The following is a 13260-nucleotide window of genomic DNA, read 5'->3' on the forward strand; positions in this document are numbered from 1 at the left end:
TCATTTAAAAGCAGATTCTCATCTCAATTTAATACAGACAGTTCCTGACTGGAAATGTAAGTAAAGTGATAAAACATTCAAGTAATTAAACCACTTCAAGCCTCTCACCACAATTCAATTCTTAGTCCTATAAGATGCTGAGCAAGTTATTTAGCCTCTGCATCAATGTAGGTTGATGTAAGTAATTGATTTAAATCACTTTTTTTTTTTTAAATCACTCATGAATCACATTGAGGCTTTGTAAAAACTAATTTGAAAATCTGTGCTATTGAAACTTTAGTTTAATATATAATAAACTAAATTATAAATGCTGAGGAAGAGAGTGTTAATACCACTGCTGATGGAGTATCATTTGATTTTTACAAAACTGCTATAACCAAAACAAAATACTGAAAATTAAGGCCCTGTCATAAACATACAGCTAAGGGTAGCATAAAATCCCTCCTTACCTGTAAAAGGTTAAGAAGCTCAGATAACCTGGCTGGCACCTGACCAGAAGGACCAATGAGGAAAGAAGATACAAATTGGGGGGGGGAGGGGGCTTTGTTTTGTGCTCTGTGGGTGTTCTCTCAGGAGACAAAGGGAGAGACCAAGCAAGTAATCCAGCTCCTACTAAAATGATACATCTAATATTACAGAAATAGTAAGTAATAGCAAGAAAATGCGTTAGAATATCTTTTGTTTTAGCTTGTGAATTTTCCCTGTGCTAAGAGGGAGGTTTATCCCTGTTTTTGTAACTTTAAAGTTTTGCCTAGAGGGGAAATCCTCTGTGTTTGGAATCTTTTTGTTACCCTGTAAAGTTATCTTCCATCCTGATTTTACAGAGGTGATTCTTTTATCTTTTTTTTAAATAAACTTCTTTTAAGAACCTGATTGTTTTTTCAGTGTTCTAAAGACCCAGGGGGTTTGATCTGTGCTCACTTTATAACCAATTGGTTAGGATATTATTCTCAAGCCTCCCCAGGAAAGGGGGTGTAGAAGCTTGGGGGGATATTTTCGGGGGAGGTAGAGCTCCAAGTGGCCCTCCCTGAATGTTTGTTTAAATCACTTGGTGGTGGCAGCGATACTAAGGGCAAGGAAAGAATTTGTGCCTTGGGGAAGTTTTTAACCTAAGCTGGTAGTAATAAGCTTAGGGGGTCGTTCATGCGGGTCCCCACAGCTGTACCCTAGAGTTTAGAGTGGGGAGGGAACCCTGACAGGCCCTAATGTTGCAAATTCTTAAGCAGGTTTGTAACTTTACTTGAATTGTGCCATTGACTTCAATGGGACTATTCAGGTGTGCAAAATTAGGCAATGTGCATAAATGATGGCAAAATCAGAATTTTATTTTTTTTTTAAAACTTATCTTAGTGCCATCAAATCTTTGTTGATTTAAAACAAAACTGCTTCACAATGAAAATACAATACATTAAATAAATTTCAATACATTAACAAAGTTACTGTGAACTTTTTTTATACACAGGCCAAATTTTTAAAAAAATTGAGTTTAAAGTTAAGCTCTTAAAGCTCAGATTTAGCCACCTAAGGGTAGGATTTTCAAAAGCACCTGAGTACCTTAAAAGCAAAAATCCCATTGACTTCAAAATACAAATCATGATGGACTATTACTGCCTGGTCAAAGGATTTCAGTTTTATTGATTTGTGGAAGTTAAATGTATCAGAAAGTGGTACTGGTTGCAAATATAGCAGGGGCTATTTGCTTATTAATTTTTTGCTTGAGTTTGTATTATTCTCACAGTCAAAATGTTAAGTGAAGCTCTGGACTTGTCTTTTTCAGCATAGATAAGCATGTTAAGCGTGAAATTTCTTAGTACAAAAAACCTATATAAAATTTGAAACTCCACTAATGAGCCAGAAGCTAATTAAAGTGTAACATCTACTTCAGTAATTTAGTAAGACTATAAAAAGGGAAGTGCTAACATATAAATAAAATGTCTTAAATTTGAAAAAATGTAATTAAAGATCGTGATTTAAATAAAAGTTTATTATTGATTTTTTTTAAAGTCATGATTTTTATCAACCCCGGAGTAAAATAAGGAATACCTCCTTACTCAGTGGTGTTGTAAGGATAAACTGATTAATATCTGTAAAGCAACTGCATAGGATGTTGACAGGGGCCATATAAACATCTAAGTAGACCACACACATACAGAAGCACTTGTTCTGATAAATATAGGACCCCTACAATGAGCTGTCTTAGTTGAAAACCTGAAATATGCAGAATAGTGGTAACAAACTATGGGTATGTCTACACTGCAATAAAAAAAAAAAACAGGACACTGAGTCTGAGACTCAGGTCAATTGACTTAGGCTTGCAATGCTCGGGCTGTAGGGCTAAAATTTGCAGTGTAGACATTCAGGCTCAGGCTAGAGCCCAGGCTCCGAGACCCACCCTCCTTGCAGGGTTTCAGAGGCTAGACTCGAGCCTGAACATCTAGACTGCAATTTTTTGGCCTGCAGACCAAGCTCCATGAGCCCAAGTCACCTGATGCGAGCCGGCTGTGGGTCTTTTATTGCAGTATAGACGTACCCCAAGAGACTGCAGCTTGACCCCTTTGGTAGCAGAGACTACCCAGACAGGTGCAATCACAGGGCAAAGACTTTCTGTTTCAATGAAGCCAGCTAGGAAGTGAACTACTCAACCTCTTACAAACAACTGAAGATTATGAGCTAACAAGCTCCTTTTATTCAAGCGCCATCATTCAACGCCTCAATTATACTACTTCCATTTGATTGCTGGGAAGAACACCACAAAGAAAGATCTAACAAACACAACTGAATTCTTTTGCACTAGGGCACAAGCTAGCTCTACCAACCAGCAGTGGGAGGGCAAGGAATCATTCATTGCTTTTTGCAGCAATGGGAGTTTTAATTGTAAAGGTTTAGTGGGACCAACGGGTGAAGCTGGGAGGGTGACAAGAGAAGCAGATGTTCAAGGGAAGTTTGAACCAGAGAGACTACCAGGGAAAGTTATCAGGAATGAAAGCTGGGTAAGCTATTATGAGAAAAAGGATGGGGCAGGGAGATAGACAACCTTTGTTAGAGAATATGCCCAAATTGTTTTAACATGACAACTGAGGAAAATAATGTTATCAACTGTTACAGTAGAGCAGCAGTTCTCAAACTGTGAGTCGGGACCCCAAAGTGGGTCAGGACCCCCTTTGAATGGGGTCGCCAGGGCTGGCTTAGACTTGCTGGGGCCCAGGGTTGAATCCCAAGCCCCACTGCCCAGGGGCAAAGCCAAAGCCCAAGGGCTTCAGCTCTGTGCGGCAGGGTTCAGATTGCAGGCACCATGCCAGGGGCTGAAGCCCTTGAGGTACAGCTTTGGCCCCCCTGCCCAGAGCGGTGGGGCTCGGGCTTTGGCCCCCCCCACCCGGGGCAGTAAGGCTTGGGCAGCCTCAGGCTTCAGTCCCCCTCCTGTGGTCATGTAGTAATTTTTGTTGTCAGAAGGGGATCCCGGTGCGATGAGGTTTGAGAACCCCTGCAGTAGAGGGCTAAATTATGCCACAAATATAAAGAAAATGTACAGACTGTATACATCAAGAGGTACATGTATAAAACTCTGTCCAATGGGAACAAAAGGGAAACTGTTCCCCACACCAAACAGTTACATAGTTATATTAACAAACTGACCTCTTTGCTCAGTAATAAATCCTCCTTTTGCTTTAAAATGACAGGGGTTGAGCAATGAGTTATGCTTGGAGAATTTATTGTAGAATCACTAACACAATCTAAAAAGAAAAAAGTAAATGTAACGAGATAAATGGAATAGTACATAGCTTGCATATTTTCAAAAATACGATTTACTCAGAATTAATGAGAAAATATCCAGTCAACAGGGAAAGATAGAGTTTATGTAACAGGTTATAGTGCAGTTTCCATGTATTTTTAGAAAGATCATTGCATTTTTTTGCATTACGCTATAGACATGCTACATGAAAAATCAAACCACTTATATAACTACTCCTTTTCCACTAGGTGAAATTAAGGAGAGTGTTACGACTTGCTCATAAAAAGATAAATCAAACAGACAAAAGTTTGAAGCTTACTTTCAAAACAATCTCGTATAATTTTCAGTACATTTTGGCCTGGCTGTACATTAATCTGTTGTTTTCTAGAGGGAAGAAGGAAAAAATACATTGAATGAATCATTTGCAGTAAAAAGTTACCTACTTTAAATTTGCACGTAGCCTGTTTATCTCAGCATATGTAGCAGCAAGCACTATGCTTACCGTTACATAATGGTTGACAGTGCAATCACTATTTACATTAGTTCATAACTTCCTGTAAACTTTTCATTTACCACGCTTAGTTTTCTTCATGGAGTGTTTTGGTTGGGTTTTTTTGTTTTGGGTTTTTTTTTGAAAATTCAAGGGAAAACAGCTCAACCAATGTTGAGTGTTAGGGGAGTGAAGGAATGTCTTCTTCCCATAGAACAAAATTTACAACTTTTTTCCTAAACTGCCGTACAGGTAAAATGGTTTGAAAATGAAAGGTGAAATCTGGCATGAGAGCAGCCCTCATTGGGTATCACTGACTAGTGGCTAGGAAGAAATTGTTTTTTGATATGAATAAGTTACAAGGTTTTAAAAATCAGATATTAGGCAAGCAGGGTAGATTTTTTCATTAAGCTAATAAAGTGTGCACCTAAAAATGGACTCCCAGCATATGCATGTGTGACTTAGCCGCATAGTAAAGTAACAAAATGTATTACTGCAAATTGGCGGGGACAACTGCAAATAGGGAAATGGCTCCTGCAGAAACTAAGGTGTGAAGGGGCTGCATAAGGTCCCCAGTGGAACTTGCAATGGAGGAACAGATTGAGGAACAACTCCTGCAGACTGTTGAAATGCACAAAGGCCAATGAAGCATACCTGAACATTCTGTAAAGTGCTGTACCCAGCTGGGGGGTGCACAGTTATAACCCCATCCACACTGGAAGCTAGGATAGACGGGGAACGGAAACAGAAATTTCCCCCCATCAAGTAACAACCAGTGAAAGCACAGCAGGTTGGTCCCTGAAGTGAGCACTGAGCTTCCTGCTCCAGAACTGCCAGCATCCACCCCCTTCCAGTAGCTCTTTGACAAATAGCTTGGTAAGAGAGGCCTGCAAGTCCTTCACCCTCACCACCAAGATCTCTATCCAACCTGAGGTGGCTGAAATCAATGCTCTGAAAAGATCCTGGGGCCTGAGAAGGGAGTATCAACAGGCCCTACCTTCACTCACCCTCTTACCCAGAGGCAAATCAAAGGGTTGCTGGATGGGGTAATGTAGTAACTAAGAAGCAAAAAGCAAGATTAAGGTTGTGTACACAACCTAAACACTGGCATTAACTGACTTCTGAGTGACCAACCATGCACTCGCTTTTCAATGTCCACCTTCAAATATTCTATTTAACGGAGGATTGCTCAACTGTCCATGACATCCAAGAGAGAAAAAAATGAGATGCTTCCAGTATCGCTACTTCAGTATTTAACATCTTAACTTCCACATAGCCACATCACAAAAATAAAAGCAAAACACTAAGCAAATTTGATAACCAATTTAAAGGGATATAGCTGATAGACTGCAATTATGATATTATCCTGATATAAACCAACATAACTTTCACAAGTGGTCAGTGTCTAAGAATTAAAATTTAAAATGCAAGCACAAATTAATTACCCTCCTCCGCTGCAGAATCTTGCTCTGTAGTCATTTTTTAAATGATTCTGTTAAAAAACAAAAGTCAATTTCTTGTTATCAAACATGATACTACTTGGAAAAGAAAAGAAAAGAAATGGAAATTAATTTAACTAATTCTTGTTCCCTGAGTACATCAGTCCAGAGGATTCCCAGGCTTTGGTTTTGTGCTGGTGTGAAACAGGTAGGAATTCCCTTAGCTGATGCTTTTTGGCCCTCTACAGTACTGGTAGCTGTGCCCACACATGTATACCAATAGCCAGTAACTCAGCTTACCTCTAAAATAGGGGTGTAAAGCATCCAGACAGCATGATTTAATTACATGGCACACATGACATTCAGGTTCTCCAGAATCTAAGCTTTCACTTTAAAATTTTCTAGTCATCATGACTGCAGGGATAATTTTTCTAAATGAACAACGAATGTAACTGATGCAGTCATGTCTCCCTGAGTCTGCAGACTGCCTGAAACAAGGACTCAAATGGGTGAACTCCCATGTCTTCTATCAATCTGATTGGAGCATCACCTTAATGTTGACACTAAAGTGTCATTTAAATAGTTTAATTCAGAAGGTCCCGAAAGTGTGGGGCGCATCCCCCTAGGGGAGCACGGAGGAACATTCGGAGGGGCGCAGCGAGCCAGCCCCAGCTCCTGACCCCACCCCCAGTCCTGCTCCCAGCCTCAGCCCCGCCCCCAGTCCGGGCCGCAGCTGCATTCCCAGCCAGGATAGGGAAGAGAAAGAGCCTGCCTTCTTCACAGCGCCTATCAGGCCAGGTCAGAAGACAGGAGATATGGGGAGAGAGACAGCATGGGGTTGCTGGGGGGGGGGGGGGAGGTCACAGACGGGGGCTCATAAGGGCTAGTGGGGGAGGGCAGACTGGGGCAGGGGATGAATAGGAATGGAGGTGCAGGGCCATAGGGGAGAGGGAGGTGCAGAGCTACTGGGGAAGGGGGATGGCTGTGTGGGGGCACAGACACACATGGAGACAGGGGATGCAGGGACACATGGAGATATAGGATGGGGACTGGTTGAGGGGGTGCAGGGACACATGGGGAAAGGGGGATGGCTGAGTGGTGGCAGAGAGACACGTGGAGATAGGGGCAGATGTGCCTGACTGAAAGGAGAGGCTAGGGGTCAGCCAGGGTCTGCATGGGAACACTCCCTAATAATTCCTCCAGGCCCTCCCAAAAAACCTGCTCCATACTTTTTCCACCCATACCCAACAACCCTTCAAGTTTATACCCAGGTTCCTTCCCATCGATTACTTCCCTCTCCCTCAGCTCCTCCGTTACCCCAGACTCCCCCAAGCCTTTGCACTGCTTCTGAGGGGTGCAGGAAATACAGTTCTGTACTGTAGTTTAAATGACTTATTACTCAGAGTTCTGTATTGATATGCCTAGTAAGGAATCTATTTGTCAAAAAACATTTCCTGAATCCTTTTTGTTGTCTGTATTGTTAGACATTCTTGCTGACAATTATTTTGAAAATTACCGAAAGAATTGTATGCAGAATTAAAATATTGTGTGCAGAATTTTTAATTTTTTTTGCACAGAATTCCCCCAGCAGCATTTAGTGGATGGAATGGAGAAGGGGAGGGGAGTGATGCTCATTGGGCTGGGAACTAAGAGTTGCTGCAGAGAAAAGAACAGGGAAGACTCTCAAACTGGGAAGGAAGAGAGAAACAGGGAAATGAGGATGGGGAAGAAATAGAAACAAAAGGCAGAAATAGCAGCAGGTTTAAAGGGGAGCTTATTTTCTCACTGATGATTAATGCAACAATAAAGCACTGAACAAATATAATATTCTTCTCTCGAGCTATATAAAATCTCCTGCTGGCATCAGTGAATTCTACTGTGTATTGTGGAGAGTGCATAGTTCTGAATTTATACCATAATTAAACAGAATTCAGCCCTCTCCTCCAAGTGAATCTGGCGCCCTGCTCTAGAACCTTCCTACCTAGGTCCTTTTTAAGCAAGAAGCAATGGCTACAAACAGTATTTCAACACGGTTCTTTTGGTGAGAGGGGCAAACACACAAACACACACACACACACACAAAAGGGTTTGATGGCTTTATTCCACTAATAAGTCCTTGGGGTTTTTAACCTTAAACTTGTAACATGGCTAGGATGGGCATGCAGGCCACTGAAGAAAATTGCCAGAATATTCTTATGATTAACAACACATAGATATATTGTCATGGCTCTGGTCCTGCAGTTCTTCTGTGTTGTCTTCAGCACTATTTGTATTGAGTCAGCTCTTGTGTTGCCATTAGATTTTGAGGCTTAAGGCAGAGTAGTCAGAGTCTGGTTGAGATGAGAAGCTACTTCATCAAAGGTGAAGCAACAATGGTATATTAGAGAGCTACTGGATATTTCACTACCTCGGAGCACTTAGGTTGGAGCTCTTCTTGGCCACACATCAGACTGTTGATAAATCCTCTATCTAGCCCCCCCTTTCTAAGAGCTGCAACAATGTTACCCATTGCCCAGTCCCTAGAACCTGCAGGGGCCCCTCAATGTTTAATGTTAGACAGTTACAGAGTCATGTTAACACCTTGATTCCATCTAAATTAACACAAGTCCCTTCATCCTGGATCAGCCTCTTCAGGTGATCCCAGACACTTACCAGGTCACTTTATTGATAGGTGATCTCTCCTCTGATAAGTCAGTTCTCCTGGACAGTAGTCAGCCAATTTTTTAGAATGATTCAATGTCAATGGGAAAGCACTTAAATCAAGGACCATCTATTGTTAGCCCTTTGCCATCAACCTTTGGAATTTAAGTCTAGCATGGAGGTAACAGGACAACAGAGAAGGTAAAAAACACATCGCAAATGGAGTCTGCAGTCTGATATAGATACATATAACAAGACCCCAATATCAAACAGAATTAATAGATTGCACATACTGATCCCCCAAATTGTCACAGGAGCAAAGCCCCAATGCTAATGCACAAAAAGCTATTCAAAGGAGAGATTTTTAGCTTGTATGAAGATACAAACTGTTTCAAGACAAGCTTCAAAATGCCACGGCTGGGATTATGCCAACCTGAATAATGCCACTGCAGAGTACCCAAGCACTCCGCAGAGAAACGACAGGTTTGTGCTTTGAGGTAGACAACTTTGAAAACCGTTCAGATCAGCCTCAGGACAGCTTTTAGCAGAGCGTCTCTCAGAGGACCTAAGATAGAATTTCAGGTATTCCTGTCTAAACCTAATGGGGTCCTTGATAACATCTGCTGGCACATCCAACACTCAACGCCACACTATACTCGACTCCCAGGCACTGAATACACCTCTCATGCCTAGGCGTGACTGAATGCGAAACTGCACTCAGTGGACACTTTAATGCCTCTGAACTTCCATTCTTCCACCAGCTAGACAGGAACAAGGATGACATCCTGTGAAGAAATAACCAGAGCAGCCACGCATCAAGACAAATCCAAAGGGCTCTGCGGTGAAGAATACATCAAAGCCACCACTTAACATGAAGCAATCTTCCTCAAGCATCAAAACCCAATGACAGTACAAGAGCTGATTCAAAGCAAATAGCGATCATGTCAATGGAGAAACAACTGCAGGACCAGAGCCTTGACCACAAACCTATTCGTTGGCTATGACACCAGGCAACAATGAACCCCCAGGACTATACTGTCAAGAAAAGCAGTAGCAGAGACGTTATAGAGGTCCAGATCATGTAAACCAATATACACATGGATCAAGAACAAGTTACAAGTTCTCTCTTAAATAAGAATGAGTGACTAGAATGCTATTAATCTAATGCATGGAACAAAATCTGGTAAAATCAGAGAGTAGGAACTAGCAGCAGAGGTGCAGATCCAGCAGGGAGTTCCATTGCTTGAACATGGTCAGAAAGATACCAGTTGGGAAGGATGTAGAGGGAGCGGAGATACAACAGTCAAAATGTGATTCTGAATGTACAGCTACTGGTAACTCAAAGCCATCTTTAAGATCTGAAGCAGATCCCACCTGTATCCCATGAGAAGCAGAAGACTGAAGAGTTACAAGCCTATGGATATGGTATTGCTTGAGAAAATTTTACTTGTTGCTAGTTCTGTTTCTCATAGTCCTTAGAAGGCCATGTCTAGGACCTGCTACCAGAAAATGGAGACGGGAATATTTAACATTTATGAGACTCTCCAACAGCTGAGGAAAACTGCCTGAGAAACACATGGTAGAACAAGCTATTGGTAATTAATCTACAAACTCTTAAGTAAAAAGCATTTGTCTGCATCTCAGAATGATTACTTAGACTGACCTACAGAAGTCACCTTTAAAAATGAACTGCAACGGATTTTTTTTTAATTTAAATTTTTTTTAGTTGATCCCATTTTTTGCTTCTTCATGAATCATTTGCTTAAAAAAGGACTAAATATTAGTTTAGCCAAAAAAAGGTTTGCTTATGTTTTCTTTATTTAGCCTGAGAAATATTAGGGATGTCAATCCTGACCTTCCCTGAAATTGCTGGAGAACTCGTTGGTAATCTCAAATGTGTATGAAAACCTCTCACACCTTAACTAAAGAATTGGGAATTCTGGAACTTCAGGAAAGACTTTCTTTCTCATAAATGTTTTTGAATGTTTTTTTTTAAGTCATCATTAAAAATCTATTCAATTTAAACTGCTGAGCTTTCAGTCCTTTGTGATGTCATAATCCCACTGGTTCTTCTACATAGTTCCAGACCTGAATTTCTAATATTTAAAATAAGTACATCATAAAGAACACAGACTTCTTTCCCCCCTTTGCAGGTCACCATTAACAAGTCAACATTTGCCATTATATACCAGTTACCATAGTTATTTCCTATTATAACTACATAGGAAAACTTCTCCAATAACCCTAATGCGCAGTAACTGCTGGGAACTGTTGAGTTTAATGAGGATCCTGCTGTAGCAGGGAGTACTAGAAAACAGATTATCAAGTACATTAAGCTGTCTGGATGATAGGCACTTCCTAAACATCCCCTTGTGTGAGACAAAGAGCCCCAGCACAGGAGACTGAGGGCTTGTCTACACTACCGCGCGGGGTCAATCTAAGATGCGTAACTTCAGCTAAGTGAATAGCACAGCTGAAGTTGACATACTTAGATCTACTTACCGCGGTGTCTTCACAGCGGTAAGTCAACAGCTGATGCTCTCCCATCGACTCCGCTTGCACTTCTTGTTCTGATGGAGTAGCGGAGTCGACGGGAGAGCACTCACCGGTCGATTTATCAAAACATGATAAATCAACCCCCGCTGGATCGATCGCTGCCCGTCGCTCCAGCAGGTAGTGTAGACAAGCCCTAAGAAGCAAGGAAAATCTACCTGGCTTGCAACATGCAGCCGCCATCACACAGGGCAGCATCAGCCCACTTGCAACAGGAAGGAGACCGCAGGCAAGATGGGCTGGCCTGTGCCACAGGTAGAGTGGACAGCCGACACCACCTTAACACCTACATCTGATTGGTTCTGCCCACTGTTGTATGCTTAGGCAGTCAGCTCCATAGGGCATGGGGTCAAGCTTTGTATCCATACAATGCCTAGCACAATGGGGCCCTGGCCTATGACTGGGGCACTTGGGCGCTACTGTAATACACCTAAATATCTACCCCTGGGGAGGGGGCTCCTGGGCACTACCGTAACACACCTAATAAATAACTATCCCCCGTGGGGCTCCTAGGCACTATCGCAACACACCTAATAAATGATTACCCTCCTTGGGGCTCCTGGGTGCTACCGTAACACACCTAAGAAATAACTACCCCCCGTGGGGCTCCTGGGTGCTACCGTAACACACCTAAGAAATAACTACCCCCCATGGGGCTCCTGGGTGCTACCGTAACACACCTAATAAATAACTATCCCCCGTAGGGCTCCTGGGTGCTACCGTAACACACCTAATAAATAACTATCCCCCGGAGGGGCTCCTGGGCACTACCGTAACACACCTAAGAAATAACTATCCCCCGTGGGGCTCCTGGGCACTACTGTAAAATACCTAATAAATAATTACCCCCAGTGGGATTCCTGCTCACTACCGTAACACACCTAAGAAATAACTACCCCCAAGGGGGCTCCTGGGCACTACCACTGCATCTGAAGACGTGGGATTTTTACCCACGAAAGCTTATGCCCAAATAAATCTGTTAGTCTTTAAGGTGCCACCGGACTCCTTGTTGTTTTTGTGGGCACTACCGTAACACACCTAAGAAATAACTACCCCCCGTGGGGCTCCTGGGTGCTACCGTAACACACCTAAGAAATAACTCTGTCCAGGTAGGGGCCCCACATTCACCCTCCCCAACCCCGCCCAGCATCCTCAGCCCAGACCCAAGGCGGGAGCGGGGGCGCCAGCAGTAACCAGGTTCGGGCCGAGGCACCCCCAGACCCTCTCCCCGCTCTCTCACCAGCGGCTCCGCCATGTCGGCGCCAGCGCTCCCTCAGGCCTGCGCCGCTCCCGGTCCAGATCGCGCCCGTGCGCGCCCGCGCGCGCCGCCCTTCTCCGCTCCGGCTATTTGAAAACTCGGGGCTCCTCCGCTGCGCACGCGCTCCCGCCGAGGGAGGGGATGGGGAACGCTCATTGGTTAACGGGGGCGTGCGTCAGAGAGAGCCGTTCCCTCCTCACCGCCTGCCGGTGGGGGCCGCGCCTGCGCACGAGACTCTGTTTCCCACAGAGTCGGCGGCCCTAGGCGGGAGGGGTCAGAATAGCGACAGGGAGCAACTTCGCACACCCGCCCCCCGGCCCCGCCCTCCGCGCGCACCCGCCCCCCGGCACACCTGCCCGTCCCCGCGCGCCCCTCCGCCCCGCAGGCACATCCTCACGTATCCCCATCGCCCTCCGCGCGCGCGCGCCCCCGCCCCCAGGTACCCCCGCCGTCCGCGCGCCCCCACGCATCGCTCCCCCCCACAGTCACATCCTCGCTTATCCCCTCCGCCCCCCAGGCCCGCGCACACGTGCCTCGCCCCCTTGTACACCCAGCCCTGCCGCCTGGGCACACCTCGCCCCCCCTCCCCGGACTGCCTTCTTGCACACCCAGTCTCCCTCACACTCAGCACCTTTGCCCACCCAGGCGTTGTTTCATTGCGTGCCCACTCCGCACGCCTCCGCCCTTCCCTACCCCAGAACTACCCACTTACCCTACCCACCCATTGCCCATGCATGCTGTCGCCTCCCCCCACGCCTCGCTGCCTCACATAGCCACCCAGCCTCACCAACTCCATCCTCCTACCACACAGCCCTCACTCCGACCTGTGCCCACCCTTTCAAACACATGCCACTTCCTTGCCTGCTCTGACCCACCCGTTTTTACTCACACTTGGCCGCTTTCGCACACAGTGCTATCCCACGCCCTGCTCTTGTGCATTCATATACCATCCCTTTGCAAGCTCCTAGACATACACACCACTCACCCTCTTGTTGCATCACCCACGCTAAGCTAGTCTGTCATGAACTCGCAGCCCCTCATGCCTTCACTCTGAGCCGGGTGGTAAATAGTAAACGATCGCAGCAAGTAATGTGGCAGAGCCAAGGCTAGAATCCCGGCGTCTTAGACCCACAGCCAATGCCTGACCCCC

The 13260-nt window shown here is 44.7% G+C and overlaps 1 protein-coding gene across 1 annotated transcript in view; it reads right to left on the reverse strand.

The window, feature by feature from the left end:
• Window positions 1-12107, reverse strand: part of CENPC (centromere protein C) — a 65555-nt gene extending 53448 nt beyond the window's left edge. Inside the window, exons 1-4 of the mRNA XM_065405105.1 lie at window positions 12093-12107; window positions 5666-5712; window positions 4050-4114; window positions 3634-3731 (exon numbers count right to left, since the gene is read on the reverse strand). Coding sequence (XP_065261177.1) covers window positions 3634-3731; window positions 4050-4114; window positions 5666-5712; window positions 12093-12107 — 225 coding nt within the window. The remainder of the gene's footprint in view (window positions 1-3633; window positions 3732-4049; window positions 4115-5665; window positions 5713-12092) is intronic.
• Window positions 12108-13260: the final 1153 nt, after the last annotated feature.

The sequence above is a fragment of the Emys orbicularis genome, chromosome 5, assembly GCF_028017835.1.
Source record: "Emys orbicularis isolate rEmyOrb1 chromosome 5, rEmyOrb1.hap1, whole genome shotgun sequence".
Taxonomy (NCBI): domain Eukaryota; kingdom Metazoa; phylum Chordata; order Testudines; family Emydidae; genus Emys; species Emys orbicularis.